Source organism: Limulus polyphemus, unplaced genomic scaffold (genome assembly GCF_000517525.1).
Source record: "Limulus polyphemus unplaced genomic scaffold, Limulus_polyphemus-2.1.2 Scaffold345, whole genome shotgun sequence".
NCBI lineage: Eukaryota > Metazoa > Arthropoda > Merostomata > Xiphosura > Limulidae > Limulus > Limulus polyphemus.
Window position 1 is genome coordinate 281,122 of NW_013665955.1, and position 17,528 is coordinate 298,649.

Below are 17,528 nucleotides of genomic sequence, written 5' to 3' on the forward strand. Positions count from 1 at the left end.
ATACATATACATATATATATATACATATATATACATATACATATATATATACATATACATATATATATACATATATATATATACATATATACACACACACACACACACACACACGTCCACAAGCTTGAGGTACACAATATGTTGATAAACTATTTTTTTTATCATACAAACATACACAGTTAATTTGTTTATATGTCACTTCTGTCTATGCTACTATAAATCATCACAAAAAAGAAGTCAGCAGCATATAACTGTTGTTGTAATTATCATGATGAGTATCCTTCTTGCTTTATTAGTGCAGTAGGTTCTGCCCATGCTATATATATGTGCCATTCAGTTAATTTTGGGAAGTCAGTAAATGGCCTCTAATTGATAGCTATGTAGAGGCTGACCTGAATAACTGTTGTTGTTTGATAAAAGAGTCAAGAGTCCATTTTTTTCCAGGTCTTTTTCTGAATCTCCTGGCTCATTTCTTTTTTTAGCTTCCTGCTGTAAGGTGAGCAAGAAGTTTACTTATATGAGCATGACACTTCATGTGCTTTTTTACCGAGTTCAATTTAACATTCTTAGTAACAAAATACTGTGTTGTTTAGTTGGAGCAGTATTGTTGACATATTTGACATCAAATAACCCCCATAGTACCTTACATGTCTGTGTTTGTGCTATATTACAATTAATCAGTTGTTTTCAACTTTGCAACCAATTTGTGAACAATTTCTACAAAGCAGAAAACTTCTAACCCTTTTCAAGGAGTTTATTAAACTTTCTATAACACAACATACACATAATGTGGGGGAGGCTACACAAGCATCTTGCATATCTCAGACAGTGAGCTAGCATTCGCTATAGAGGAATGCAATGAAAAGAAATGGCTGCCACTATTGCAATAATACATAATCTCAGCTGAAGTTTCTACTCCAACAGCCACAATACGGCTGATATGAATAGCCATTTCTTGAGTTATACTCACTTCCTACTTTGACCCATGACCTTTCAACTTCGGCCCATAAGACCAATGACCATCAATTAATTAATCATGTGAAACACTATTGAAGAACATTAAGAGCTGGGTATTAAAAGTGGGTAGCAGAAAGCACATACTGTAATAATATATGTGTGTGTGAAAGTTAGGACTTTTGTGTTATTTATCATAGAATCCACCCCACATAACCTGGACAAAGGAAGGGTACCTCAGCTTGTAAAATATAATACTGAATAGTGTCAGTGTGTATTATGAAGTGTTTAGTATGCACTGGTTATTTATATGTGATAGAAGTTTCAAGCAATAGACTAAAGAGAAGGCAGCTAGTCAAGACCATTTGTCAATTATTTTTCAAACATGCCCACAGCCCATTTCAAATGTTTTGTTCTTTGTTATTGTTTTTTCTTATGGTAGTAAAGGAGCACAAACCAAGGAACCACAGTCCAGCAGGCTAATTAATGGCCTGCATCACCCCCATAGTCACTCACTAAACCAAAGAACCCACTGACATTTTACAGCAAGCCAACACTAATTTCAAGCAGTGTTTCACCTTCATTACACATTTTGTCCATTTCATTTATACTACATTTTAGTGAAGTAAAAAATGTAACCAGTTCCATAAAAAAAAGTTATGCCATATTAAAAACAGCTGAAAAATACAACCTTGGTTAACGTGTTCTTTAAGGAATTTTCTCTGAAGACGCCTTTCCTGTGGTTTCATTGCCTTCTTGCCTTCAATACCCAGGAAATCAGAAGGAATATCACTTTGTAGATGTTGTTTGGTATCCAAGGCTCTACTAATGTACTCAGCAAAGACACCATCATCATCATCTTCACACCAGCAGTTTTTCTTCTTCTTATTTCGGCACTTACGAACCCGCCAACGCTGACCATCGTGCAAACATTCCCACGTCTGTTCAAGATATGAATTAATTATTTTTATCATCATTATAATAACTTGAGAATCAAGTTTAAATTAACATATACAAAACTGCATAGTAAAAACAACAGTAGACAAATTAAAAGTGATAAGAAGCTATAAGCTGGTAGAAATTAGCTACTCCCATTTTGCTCAATAAAAAAAATTAAAGCCACTTTTGAGGAGAATTTAACCTGAGTGTGTGTGTTAACACACTCAATGTATTGTCAAAAGGTAAATTTACCATATATAATCACTGTTATACTTGTAAAGCAGCCAAATTAACATCAAGAAGTACCTGGTAAGGCTTACATGGAGATGAATATTCTGATTTTCCACAATTACCAGCAATCAACTGTCTTTTCTTCATTGGTTTTACAGTTGGAAGAGAGTCCAAGTCTTTGTAGAGCTTGGTGAGTTTCCTAGGAAATTTAAAAATCCTGAATCAAAGAACAAATAAAATGGACTTCTATCTATATAAAACATGGAAATTTTAGTCTAAAAAACTTTTTTAAATGACATTCATTTTGTGTCTTACTTGATTCATTCTTTATAGAAAAATAAAACAGCTACCCTTTTATATTATGTTTACCAGTCTTCCAGAACCCGACTTAGCCCAAATGGCAACCCAGGCAGAATATGCATTTGTTGCCCTATAATATATTTCCAACATTTTTATTCCATTTTTCTTCTCTTCATTGACTTCACACGCCAGATTCGCAACATTTTTATACAACTTCAACTATACTACTGATAAAATGTTGTGTGTGGGTGGGGGGTGAGGTGTAAAAATAATGCTTAAAGAACTGTAGACAAACTAGTGGGCATGCCCTAAAAATTGTATTCATGCAATTGTTAATTTTTTAATGAAAGGCTTTTTGTGCCCTGGGCAGTCGCCAAGTTCACCAGACCCTGCCTTCTTCACATTCAAAGAAGACAACAGACAACTTAAGATAACTGTTTGTCTTTTTATTTATTCTATCCGGTATTTCAGCTTACACCTTTTTCAATGGTCTGTGAACATCACAGGTTACATCAAATTTAGAGTAACCAAAAACAATACAAAACTATAATAATATAATGTAACAGTGCACAGGAAAGTATACTACCCTTCTTTCAAAGTTTCTTACACTTGAAGCCACGTCCAGAGTTGGCAAGGAAAAATGAACGACAGTTCATAATTAGAGAGTATAGACTATTATACTTACAATGCCTTTAATGTTTATTTTGGATTGGCATCCATTATGGAATATGTTAATTTTAATGAAAATTATTCACCTTGCATTTCTGTTTAAAACTGTTGAGAAACAAAAGCAGAAACTGGAACAGTTCAACCAATTTAAAATCAGTCATCCATTTTTAAAAAGTTTAAAATTCTATTTTATAAACGTACACTGCAAGGGATTGAAATAAAAAAAAGAACAGCAAGCTATTAAATAGTAATTGTACTAAAATATCAATATTGACAAGTTCACCTTAATAAATCAACCCTTTTTTAAAATGAGTAATTTTTATAAAACATGGTATGTTTATTACTTTGTACTCCTCCAAAAAAAATCCAAATATTACACCATTTAAAACTATATTAGAAAAAAAATCTGATCATCCTTATCATCAGGATTGATATATCGAGCTATCCATACTAAACTTGTTATTAGAAGTAAATTTTTAGAGTATACACACTTACCATTTCATTTATCTTTTAAAAATAGGACTAGATTGTTGAGACATTACAATCATCAGCCAAAAATAGTGTATTTGAATATTATCAGAATTCAAATCAATCAATAACACAAAGATATCACCATAACTAGCCAATAGGCATCATCTTGATAATCTATCGGTACTGTATGGTTCAGGCAATCCTTCCAATAGATCTAGGCTCAAAAATATCATCTTGACCAGTCACTAAATTAGGATATCTCAATACCAGTCATTCAGTTAGAATATCTTAATTAAGTGAGATATTTTGATACAATCCTAATAGGCAGTAGGGATATAACAACCACAATGTTTACAACATCAAAATAATTATTTGTTGGGAGGCTTGATTGTAAAATACTATTCTGGCCAACTTTCACAGTTAGTATGCCCACATATTCTGATCAACATACTATATGATAACCAAATATCAGTCTGACTAATTAGAGTTACTGTCTAACCAGCTAAACAAGACTATGGTTAAGAAAGATCCCTTCAATCCAACAGATTAAGGATTTTGCGAGACTCCTCAGACCAGTCAATCAGACAAGGCCAACAACACATCATCATCAGCCATAATAAATATTTGTAAGTAGTGATAAACACAACATTTACTTAATCATTGTGTTATTAAGATAAAAATATTAAAGTGCTATAAAGTGTAAAATGCTTACCCTCTTTCAATAAGAAAACTCTCTCTCCAGCCTTTCTTTGGTCTCACTTCTTTAGAGACTTCTTTTGATTTACTAGAAACATAATTACATGAAATATATTCACCATTAAAAAACATTAACACTGAATGAATCCTAAATATTTACAGGTCTAAAACTGATTTTCCAACTAATTTGTATTTACATAGATTTTAAGGATTTCATCCAGAGAATTTTAAAAATAAAGTTTAAAATGATAATAATAATTTTTTTCTGTTTTATGCATTACACCATCATAATTTGATAACTTATGAAGTTAAATTGTAAACATGAAGTAGAAAGGCTCATGAATTACCTAAATTGTTCATATGCATCTTTCAGAAGGGGAACAATGGATTTCCCATCCATGTGTTTAGGTACTTCAACTCCTCCCAATTCTAGAAACGTTGGTGCCAAATCTACATTAATGACAATGTCAGAAATCCTGTAATGAAAAAAAAAAAACATTAAGATTTAGTTTGCAATTAAGTTTATTACAATAATGGAATAGTTACAACAAGTTTCTTATGTTGTTGTTTTTTGGGCAAAGCCACACTGGTCATCTGTCACATCCACTGTGGAGAATTGAACCCCATATTTTAGAATTATAAGTAACAGACTTACTGTTATCCCACAAGGGGACAATTACAATAAAAAATTACTAGATGGTTAGAGAGAATGATATTTAATTGGTGTTTAACAAGTCGAGTTTTATTAAATACTTTAGAAGAACATGCTTTCATAATTTATTCCAAATAATTTAAAACCTTAAGTAAGAAGATCAATATGTTTAGTCTTAATATCAGAAAGCTGTTTGTTGATAAAGGCACTGAAGCCAAAAATTTAACAAAAGAATCCGGTCTTAAAACAGTACATAAAAATTTGTTCTACCTACATCAGAAACTCACCTTACTCCTTTGGGAACAAAAGGTCCTCGCACCAAGAAAGGGACACGAACATCAAATTCAAATGGCTGAGATTTCCCTTTCACTAGACCAAACTGACCCAAATGATAGCCATGATCAGATGTATAAAATATGTAGGTGTTTTCAAGTTCTCCAAGATATTTTAACTCATTGTACAGCTACAAAAAGAAGTATACATGTTAAGTTAGAAACTGATTAAGTTATTATATTACTAGAAAAATAAAAAAAAGAACTATAATACTATAGGAATTGTAAAAAATGCACAAAAAATGTGATTTTCCACAAAAAAGATTTTATATAGACAAAATGTTAATGCTGACAAGCTATTCACACAAATTAAAACAATTATGACAAGTTTTATATTTACTCCTTTATCATATGGTAAGTGATACATATGGTAATATTAGTAAAAAATGTTTTACTGGATAATTAGAATTCTACATTACTTCAAAATAATATATAATTTTTGATGCTAAATAACTTACAGCTATTTATTACAGATATTTCTAAGAATAAATAACTTTTGAATGTAAATCTAAAGCATAGTTGGTACTATTAGTTTCAAGTCTTGAAGCAACAGAAATTTAAAAAATTCTATTAAAAAAATTTAATTTGTAAATACAATTTGTTATGGTACATCCTTTAAACCACCACCCCTACTCAAAAATATTGGGTTACAATATTTAGAATTCAGCTAACCAATAACACTATTTATGGATAAAATGAAAAACCAGAAATAACCTGGTGAGTAAGCAATTTTCTGCTACCAAGAAAACATTATTATTTTTATTTTTTAAATCATTAGACAAGTTTATAAAACCACAAACTGGATTAGATATTTCACAGAAAAATAAGGCCTTCATACTATCTTTTAAATCTAAACATATGGCAGCAGTTACACAATAGGCTTAGCTCTTACATTGGGCCTTGTTTATAATTGTGATTACCTTGAAACTTTTGACAGTTTTGACTAAGAAGAGTTTGGGTTTGTTTTTTCATTGTGTCTTGGAATGAGAAACTATTAAGCATAGTATTTTGTATTTTTGATTTAAATCAAACTTTTATTGCTTCTATAAGTCTGCCAGTCATTTTTCAATTTAAAACAGAATCCAGTAAGAATTAATTAGATTGTAATAATCTTACTACAAAAAATTTTTTATTTTGTTGTGTTTAACCATATTTTCCTTTTGTTGTTAACAACCTAACTGTAAGAAACTTTTAATTAAACAAAACTGCAATTTTATTCATACATTTTCATACTTAGCATTGTTTACATTTATTGTTACTTTTTTACAATTCATTAGAAATTTAGAAAAATCATTGGTGCATGAAACAAACTAACATATTTTAAAACTGTAGTATTCACTAATCCTACAAAAAATTAGACATTGTTGTAAAAAAATGTAAAATCCTGAATTTAGTAAAACTTCACAAACTACTTCTCAGAGTTTGATTCATAATGTGATAAATTATGTTAATATTCAAAAATGAAATTCAAAAACAGTCTCAACAAGTTTTGTTGGTTTATAATTTAATACATTTCTAAAAATAATCTTGTTACCTAGCTGAGTGAAAAGCTAGGTTTTTTTTGTTTTTTTAAATATTCTTACTTTTTCTATAGCATCATCAACTGACTGTAAGGTCTGTAATCGCTTAGTATGAAGAACATCAGTAAATTTCATATGGATGGGTTCCATTTTTCCTGTATAACGAAGAAGCCACTGTTTGTCCTTATTTGGGGCATAGTCCCAACTTGGTGTCCTAGAGAAATACAGCATTTAAACTTATGACAAGCATAAATTTTCATCAAAACGTATGCTTTACTAAAAGTTAAATATAACACTTAGACTTACGATTAGTTTAAATTTTCAACAATATTTATGCATTACTACAAGTTAAATTTATTCCGGTACATATAAACAAATGAAAATAACTAACTTTAAAGCATTTATGTGAACTACTGTTTTTAAAGTCTTATTTTATTCTCCACATTCAACATATTTCATGTGCATTTCTTGTATTTATATTCATTTGTAATTTTCAAAGCTGACACATGTGACATGCTTAATATTCAGAGAGCACTTCTTGGCACTTTTTTTTTCAAATATACTTGAAAATTCGGTCTTTTAAAAGAACATTAATTAGACCTAAACAAAGTAGATGGTGATAAATTATTTTTATCAAAATATACAAGGTTATAATGCAGTACAACATATATATTAAAAAGAGTAACTTGTTAGATTCAGTCCTAATCGCACATACAATTTCTAATACGAGTGAAAAAAAATCATAGTATAAATGAAGAAAACAAGGCCTTAACTTGAACAAGTAATGTGCTTCATAATCCTTGCATTTGCCAGTGAGTCAATTTATGAATAAATAGGAGTATATAGCATTACTGGCGATATTAATCTTTTATTAAAAACAAGGATAATATAGATATAAAAACAACTAAAATGTAAGGCACAATGTTTTTCAACCTTTTTGTGCATTAAAAGATGGTTTTACAATGGCTATATACAATATATTGCTGAGGAAAAGTACAACCCTGTGAAGCTAAATTGATGTTTTACTAGAGAATAATATATAAATTGTTATTTATGCATTTATACCACAGATGGTAGTACTATCTCAGGACAGTTCCTATACTTAAAGAAGTATAGATTATTCAGTTGAGTGTAATTCTTCTTTCTATACATATATGGCAATAAAAGTCAGATTAGAAATATCAACATATCTAATTTTGAAATTCCAATAATTTATTTCCAGTTATTTCATAAACAATTTGCACATACTATTTTATGTAAAGCTGATTGGAAAGTTAATGTACAAGTAATAAGAATATTGTTGATATCAGTTTCTAGGCCAGCAAAAATAATAATCAAACAAGCCACCAACTATAAACACCATCTGTATTAGTATACCTTGTAAATGTTATGGTTGCTGTTAATATGTGTGTGTGTGTGTGTGTGTGTGTGTGTGTGTGTGTGTGTGTGTGTGTGTGTGTGTGTGTGTGTGTGTGTGTGTGTGTACCTGTGTCAGTGTAAACTACTTGTACCTGATGATGATAAAACCTTGTCAAAATGTTGTACATTTGCTGTTATGTTAAACTTATATTAAAGTTTTCTTCATTACCCATTCAAGCCGTCTCCAAGTATTATTAGTCTCAAAGTGGGTTCCTCGTCATTGATTAGTTTAGGTAAGTAGAAAATGTTAGAAGTTATAGACAGACTAATATGCAAGCCTCAAATTTAATAGATAACCAAACAGTTGACAAAAAACTTAAGACTTGATGATGTTACACAAGTTACAAGCATAGATTTGATTAGCTGAACAATTCAAGTCTTTTTTTTCTTAACAATATTTTTCTATCAAATTTAGTATCTTTAAAACTGAAACTGTGAAGTGTTATAAAGCTGTAAGTTTTCAATCATTTACTCAGCAACAAAGGCCGGATATTTTAAAGGTACCTATAAAATAGATAAGCAAGTCTGTTGAAGTTATTTAGCTGAAGACAGTTCTGTGATCATCATTAACACTAACCTTGGAATGCATGTATTATGTAGCTGCTTAAAATAATTCAGTTTAACATTTACAATTTCTATACAAGTTTCTGTTGAAAACTTTCAGTTAAAAGTAGTAATTTAAGTTATCGTTTAAGCCAATAAACAGATTATAAAGAACAATTACCTGTGTGTAGTGATGTTGTGAAAAAGATGTTGATGCTGGGGAGCAGCATTCTCAGGTCCATGAGGTGATGGGAAGGACATCACCAGCATTACAGGCTTTTTGGAAAAAAACTGTTTTGATTGTCGTAGAAAGGCCACACTGTCATTAGCAATCAAATCGGGATAGTAGTCTTGGTAATAGTCATCACCATGTTTGATTTTTTTACCATTCATATTGATTGTATAGTTATAAAATCGTGAATTCCTTATCAGACCAGCCCACTCTCTCCAACCAGGTGGTATATAGTTCCCATTATACTCATTCAAATACTTGCCAAAATAAGCTAGAAACAAAATAAACTTTGTCAGATATAATTATTAAACAAAGTTAAGGAAGTTCCACACACCAAAATGTGAACCCAATAAATCAAAACAATTCCAAAAATAACAAAGCAACAAAATGTGCCCAATATAAACAGAGATCAACTGATAAGCAACTACATTAAATCTAACATATTAAAATTATAATAAAAAAATTGCTTTCTTGATTAGTCACTTCTCTGCAGAAAAACGTTTCAAAATAACAATAGCTCACTATCTTAAATGTTTTGAAAAAGAACCAGATTTTATAGTATGCTTTAAGATGTAAAATAAAACTTTATGAAACAAAATATCTGTTCCACTTTCTAAAATAAATGGCTAATCAAAACACGTTTCATTTTACTTCATATTTTAATCACCTTCAAGAAAAAAACATTTATTTCAAAAGGACATCAAAACCTTGTTGAAACGTTGTATATTTGCTGTTTTGTTAAACTTGTATTAACGTTTCTCTTCATTACCCATTCAAGGCATCCCCAAGCATTACAAGACTTAGTTCAATACACAGATGATAAATGGGTTGAAACAATTAAATATCAGTCAATTAACATGCAAAAATACACAATTAAGGAATCCATTAAAGATTCAAAGCCCAAAAAATTAAGTACAACAAATGTTAATAGATAAAAACAAAAAGTCTTATCAGTGCTCTGAATTTTAATTTTCAAAGAAAATTATTATATTTTAGTATATTTTTCTTTGTACTTGTTTCAGCTGCAGATATTGGAGTATTCAGTCAACCCACTCATTTGTATGGATCGTAGTTAAATATACTACATCATTACTGGTTGCTCACGGAATTTGATGGTTTCAATTATAGCATTGTTTACCTAAACTTTATATTAATCAGCAGTAAAAAAAAACAAAAAACAAGACAGTTGAAAATAGATCATCTGCTTGTAATGTGTCTTTGAAGATAAATTTCTATGGATAGTTGTGTACCAAGGAGCCACCTAGTGTCCTCATTCTTGATGTTGCTTTGGGTTATATTAAATGTAGAAACTGGCTTTAAAAAAAAAACTCTTAACTTAAACAGTTATTATTATTATTATACAAATTATGAAATATGTCAACATTCTAATGATTTTCAGTGTATTTGAAACTAAAGTAATTTAAAACTGATCTTTTTGGTACCAGATATTGTACACATGTTTTTCAAACAAAACTTCATTCAGCAGCCAGCCATAAACAGGTAAACAATTCATAAATAACCTGCTGGGTACCCAACATAGCTCAAGGAAAAAAATAAAAATACTTCACTCTTTAGCATCCAGAACTTCTCATGTATTTACATGCTTGCTTTTCAGCGTTGCTCAAATACAGTAATTCAAATATAACCTGTTTGGTATCCAGAACTGTTTATTCATGTATTCCATAACTTATCTATTCAGTATATAGCAGTTTTTAATTAATTTACAGCTTACCTGTTCGGTACCCAGCGTTGCTCAGATACGCTGCAAATGTTCGTGTCTCGTGCTCCTGTTGCCACTTTGAAGAACTACAGTTGTCATTGTTGGTGTAAACATTATGATTATGTACATAAAGGCCAGTTAGCATTGAACTTCGAGAAGGGCAACACATTGGAGTTGTGACGTAAGCATTAGGAAAACGAGCACCCCCTTCACCAAGTATCCTCAAAGTCTTTGGCATAAAGTTTAATGACCCTGTTCAAAAGATACAAGTCCTACATTAGAATGATATCAAGTATTAAAAAAATCATGTATACAGAAATATGCATTAATACTGTTTAACAGAATATAAATTTTAAGTTAAAGACCTCTACCTATAGCATTATTTTGAACAAAACAAAAACTACACACACAAGTTCCTTGGATTTAATATCTATAATTAAAAAAGGTCTTTCTTATTGTAACAATATATACAAAACCTGACAACCTCAAAACTTTCACAGTGTATACCTTCCTTCTTTGGGGTGAACTGAGAATGATAAAGAAATGTAGTAAAGTGTGAAAGTTGGTGATGTTTTGGGCACCTACAGTAGTTTATCATGACAAAGAACACTGTGATATGACTATCCTTTTGGTTTAATAAAATTTAAGCTAAAAATATATTCCTAAGTCATCTTGATAAATAATACTGAATTCTTTGAATTAAAAACATACATCCAAACAAATTGTACAGGTGATAATTTGTTAGACTATCAATCTTTTTTTTTACTATTATCAAAGATATTAACAAGTTCCTTTGATTTACTTTTAATATTACATTAGGAAAGTTTAAACATAGCGCATTTTGTTTTCATTAAAAAACAATAAATTTGTAAAAACTTCCCTGGTAAAGAACTGATTGGATAATATGATAGTTATGGCTTCCTTAACCTATTAACTGCTGCAGGAGCATCTCAGTTGCCATTTTCTGACTCGCAGATAAAACTGAGTTGCCATCAATCACAATAAAATGGTAATTATCGTCATTTGGATAGAGTTATAGTTATATATCTGCAATTGACGGATATTTCCGATGAAATGATGGAAATATCTGTCATCCGCACTTAATCGGTTAACATAGTTTCATACCTTTAGCTGTGGATTGAGGTTCGTGCCAATTCACAAGATACTCTTATATTACTGGATTTGTTAGAAACTCCTTAAACACTTTCAAAGTTTTAGCTTCAAAGGTTTATACGAATAAGCTAATCAAGTAGTATATCACAGTGCATTTTATTTAACAACAAACATCATTTTCATTGTCCATTTTTAATTAATTTCTTCAACGTCAATATTAACCAACTTGTATGAATCTGAATAAAAGGTACTAATTCATCAATTCCTAGTTTAGAAGTTCTTTAGAAGGTTATTTTCAAGGTACTAATTCATCAATTCTTAGTTTAGAAGTTACTTTAGAAGGTCTTTGTCAAGGTACTAATTCATCTATTCCTAGTTTAGAAGTTACTTTAGAAGGTCTTCAGTTTTATTATATTTCCATTTTATTCAAGCAGTTACTTCATTCTTGTTTATGTGTTAAACATTCTAGATAACAGTTTTCTATTCAGTTCTTAACATCACATCTCAAAAAAGGAAACTGTTGCCTTTCTAACCTATAAAAGCAATTCTCCTATCATGGAGTTAAACTATTTTAATTTTCGCATGCATAATACTCTACATCATTTGCTTGCAGTGCAAAGAAATACTGTGATTTCCATTTCCTCCATTTAAAATGCATACACTCATTTTAACTGTTCTTATCTTCACATTTTTATAGCAGATGTTCCCATAAGTAACTAATGAAATTGGTGTGGTGGTGATATTTTTGAAAAACAATCCATTTTTGCTTTTCGTATACTGACAACTTAAGCATAAAACTTTAAAATAATAATAACCTCTAATTAGAATAAGCAACGTACTTAAAACGAAACTAAAACTTAACCTGGCCTTTATTATATAGTTTAGAATGCATTGTTACATATATCAGGACATTTTTTAGTTGGTGTATCGTAGATTTTGCAACTTATAAAAGCCTACACTTTTTTTTTTATGTGAAAAAGCAGAAAAAGCACACTATTTTTCATTAAATAGAAAACTACACAGCTTGATACAGGTGTGTGTGTGTGTGTGTGTGTGTGTGTGTGTGTGTGTGTGTATATTAACAAAACTAAACACTTAATGGTTAATTTTAACTATTCCTGACATACTTGTACATTAGAATTGGAAAATGTTTGCTTTCCTAAAACCTTTATTTTTTTTAAATATATTGTGGCTAGGAATTTTATTCTCTTTCGGCAAGGATATTTTTGTAGTTATTATTAACATGAAATTAATGATTAGTTTTTAAAAAAACATGCAATCACTTTGACTTTACTTTTCATATTTAAAGACACTATGATAATTCTGATAAAGTATTTAAAAAAATTGAACAACATAATCTTAAGTTACATTTTTATCACAATTTTAATATGATAAACAAAAAACTCATTTTGTTAGATGTTACAGCTTAGTATCCTCTCTCTCTACTAGTAAATGGTCATTATTTTTTCACTAATCTCTACCATACACATATGCAATGTTATATTTATAATAAATGGACATTATATATACAATTTGTTAACATTTTTCCTTAAGTCTTTAATTTTAGTACATTTGTTTAATATTTACAAAGCTTTATATAAATAAAACTTCCATAACAGTTGACAAAAGATCAGTTGATATGATGATTCAATTCAGAGTTAATAACATTTCAAAACAGCTTCACCTCAACCATTACAATAAACTTTTGTCACTATGGGGGTACATTTCTCAAAAACAGACAAAAAGTCACAAAATATTTTACACATTTTTGTACCTAAATAGGGAAATAAGATTTAACATTATTAATTACCAGCAGTGTTTTGTTTTTACCTAATTCAACATCTTGATCGTCAGTCATTACAAGTATAATGTTAGGATTTTTATTTAGTGACCTTCCTCCTGATCTTGGAGTTCCATAGCTGGAATATTCTGAACTTTTTCTTCTATTAGATAGCCAGGAAAGCTGATCTGGTAACACATCTGTTTCATGTGAGAAGTAATCTTCTGGACTTGTTCTTCGTGAAAAGACTGGTGTTTTAAATTCAATCAGGACAATAAACAGAAGCAATGGTTTTGTGAAAGACATGACTCAATGAAGGAAAATGACTGAGTTAAAAATCAGACTGAAAAAAAAAGAGAGAGACAGTTAAGCTCCACCATGTCCAAGTCAACTCTTCATATGATGAATGAATTATGTGTAAACGCAATAAAAACATCAAACAAGCAAATTACATGCATAAATGTACACAGTTTATTATTACTGCTGATATTTTGTGATCAAATTTAAACTGTCTAATAATAAGATTTTAGGACAAAAAATTTTTTAAAAAAATCAATTACTTTTACAACTAAAAAGAAACAAGGACACTTTATGTAATAAAATATATATATATATTTAACATCAAATAACTGTCAGGAAGATATAATTAATTAACATATTCTTGACTTGTTTCATTTTTCCCATTTCTGCTTATTCTTTAGAACCAGAGAACTTTGAAATATATAAACACATCAGTCACATTATCATTTATATGCTTAACTCCTTGGAACTTTAGATATACACATCAAAAGGTACATGTATATAAAAACTGAAGTATCAAAGCTGTATAGAAAACTCGATTATCTTTTTTTGTTGTCTAAAAATTTGAGTGATATAACAAACAGTAGTGATCAAGGAAAAGTTTGTTTTGTTTTTACTGAAGGTTAAGGATTGCCAAGATACATTTGACTACACATTTATTAGTGCATGTAAATGAATGTTTGAAACTGTCTTCACAAATAAAAGTAGAGATTAGACCCGTGAAGGCTGAAAATAATGGAAAGTTTTCACTTGAAGAAAACTCAAATTAAATTTCTTCATGTAACATAATGTTTAGGTAATATACAGAGAAGGGGGAATGCATCCTGGGACCAACTTCACAAAATAATATGGCAGTATGTACAAGTGATTCTCATATTATGTAATAAAATCCCTGAGAACCATTGTCAATCACCAAGATGAAATTGAGGTGAAGGGGTTGCATGCTGGGCTCAAAGGGTTAGCCTATATGGCTAGACCCAGTGAAGGCCTTCATTTTAAGAATAAAGTAGCAATAATAAGGGTAGAATAATCTTACTAACAGATATATTTTGTCTTCCAGGAAAATCAACTTGTCATTAATTGATTAAATTTTAATCATATTAACAAACAATACAATGAATTATTTCTTATTATTTGAGAGATTAGCTATTTTTTTAAATTATCATACTTGTAACATCGGGATTACCAAACTCAATACTACGATTTTTAACAGTTGGATGGTAGCATGCAGACTGTGGGTAAACAAAAATAATGAAATTATTGGTCTGATTAATTAACAAATGTTTTCTTTAAGAATTTCTTTATCAAAATCACCTAGGTTTCATTTTCAACCCTAAAATCAGAAGTCAATCATACAAAAGTTCTTGGCTGTTATCGCCATCACAATATCCAGCAAACGATAATAAAAAACTTAAAACTGCCTTTCAACGATAGTAATGGTTTTCGAACAATACGGTTTTTGTGCTCATCGGTTAGCCTCTCGCCGAGACATAATTTGAAAATTAGTTCTTTCTCCCGTTTGTGTCAATATTTTAGTGGGTAGAAGTCCATTACCCTTTGCAAAGTGATTTTCCTATAACAGACAATATTTAGTGCATGACTAGTCAACATACATTAGGATAATGTCCAAAAGAAATGTTTACCATATCTCAGTAAGAATAATGCAACCATTTCTTCTCATTGTCTTAGCTCGTCCAGTGATCAACACACTTTAATGACTGAATAAACCTCAACCAGCAGCAGTAATAAGAAGAATGTAAACATTCACTGTTGTTTCTACTAGGTGCGCAGCGTCCTATATGTCATGAACATATTGAAAACCAATCTCACGGTACAAATCAAGGTCAAAATGGAATAGCCACGAGTAGAAGTGGCCTTACTTTGGGAATAGTTTTCATCAACATCAAAACCTGTTGAGAGTTTTATAAAACTTTTTCGAAGCAAGAGATCGAACCCTAAATATAGGCAAAGAATTCAAGCCCGTGCGCAGAATGTTGGAAAAGGAGAATTGTAATTTGATAGATCAAAGGCCAACACGTATTATGCTAATACTACGTGGGTCTGGGGGCGTGTCCCCCCAGAAAATGTGTAAAATAAATAAAAATAGGTGCTACGAGATTAAGTCTGGAAGCAATTTTGCATGAAATATAGCTTAAACAATTGCCTAGCTGTTCATATGAAATCCACAAACATCCAACACATCAGATACCATAAGCAGCTGCGATATAACTAAACAAGCATAATTTCTTTTATATCACAAAAATTGGGGATTCGCCCGAACCTCACCTGAGTACGTGCGTGGAAATTAGTGTAGTGAATTTTTCTCTTGTTCAAAGTTGCCATCAAAACACGGCAATATTTTTTTTACAATCGCATTAGGTTTTAGGACTCTTCTACGCTCCATACAAACTATTTATCAAAAGCATAATTAATGATGACTGGCTATTACAATTAGTTTGGTAATGCATTGCATGCAGATCGTTTGCTCGAAACATTGACCATATAAATATCTTTTCCTTTTCTCCCGTACAGCGAGTTTAACCATTATTTTGCATTTTGACATATATATATATATATATTAGTTAATAAGTTTTGTTGAGAAGTTTTAACGATACGTTAATTCTCAAGACCTATACAAAGAAAGCGGCAGGCACCGATGCATACTTTTTCTAACGATACTTAGACATTGTCCGTGTTTTTGTATTTCCAAAATGAAGGAGATTCACAGTTTATTATAATGTCAACTTCGATGATAGAAACCCTACGACTTTATAGGGTTTTATCATCTTGTATCAAGACTTCTTGAGCCTACGTGTTTTTCTAACATCATAATTATATTCGATAATATTATTAGAGGATTGCGGGTTGCATTTTTCGGTAATAGGTTGGTTTGTTGTTAAAGACAAAGCTACATAATCAACCAGAACGTCCTAGCCTCCCCCCCCCTTAAAAAAAAAAAGAGAGACTATTATTGCGATTTGACGCATTAATTTACATGGATTTATGGAACCTCTTCGCCCGAAATTACATTCGTGTAATAGTTTTATGATCAAAACGCCCAAATATTACAATAGAATCATTTAGGGCGGCATATAGTTAGTTACACGGGCGTCACACTTCCGGAAGAATTTATAGATTCCATGTAAAATTAATGCATCGAATCGCATCAGTTCTTTTATTTTAAAAAAGGGGGTGGGGTTCTTCTGCCTACTACACAGTAAAGTAACTACCCGTGCTGTGTTCAAGAATATAACCCTTATTTTAGTGTTACAAGCTCGTGTAACTCTGTGCCAACGGATGGGGGTGGGTATTTAAATAGAAGGACAATTATTGTAATACAGGGTGTCCATAAATTATCTGACCATTTTGAAAATTAATAACTTCATAAATATTACAGATAGAACACTCCGGTTTTATTTAACTTTATGAACAACCCATAAAGTTTTGTTGGTTTTTTTTCCTCCTTTCTGTTGCAGATCCGTTGTCGGAATAGTGATTACTAGAAAAAGTTCCTCAACAACACATTCCCAGACAGAAGGATTGGTAGAAATGGACAAACACGATGGCCCCCACGTTCCCCTGACATAACCCCGTTGGATCTCTTCTTGTTGGGGAGGGGGGGGGTGAGAGATCGGGTATATTCGACATTTGTGCGTG

At 30.8% G+C, this 17,528-nt stretch overlaps 1 protein-coding gene across 5 annotated transcripts in view; it reads right to left on the reverse strand.

The window, feature by feature from the left end:
• LOC106457559 (putative extracellular sulfatase Sulf-1 homolog) overlaps window positions 1-17,528 on the reverse strand; it is a 58,517-nt gene that overhangs the window by 15,114 nt on the left and 25,875 nt on the right. For all 5 annotated transcript variants that reach the window (XM_022383532.1, XM_022383535.1, XM_022383534.1 and 2 more), the window contains exons 2-10: window positions 13,622-13,914; window positions 10,691-10,930; window positions 8,908-9,229; window positions 6,828-6,978; window positions 5,200-5,375; window positions 4,608-4,736; window positions 4,277-4,348; window positions 2,200-2,323; window positions 1,646-1,895 (exon numbers count right to left, since the gene is read on the reverse strand). In XM_022383532.1, coding sequence (XP_022239240.1) covers window positions 1,646-1,895; window positions 2,200-2,323; window positions 4,277-4,348; window positions 4,608-4,736; window positions 5,200-5,375; window positions 6,828-6,978; window positions 8,908-9,229; window positions 10,691-10,930; window positions 13,622-13,877 — 1,720 coding nt within the window. In that variant the 5' untranslated portion in view covers window positions 13,878-13,914. The remainder of the gene's footprint in view (window positions 1-1,645; window positions 1,896-2,199; window positions 2,324-4,276; window positions 4,349-4,607; window positions 4,737-5,199; window positions 5,376-6,827; window positions 6,979-8,907; window positions 9,230-10,690; window positions 10,931-13,621; window positions 13,915-17,528) is intronic.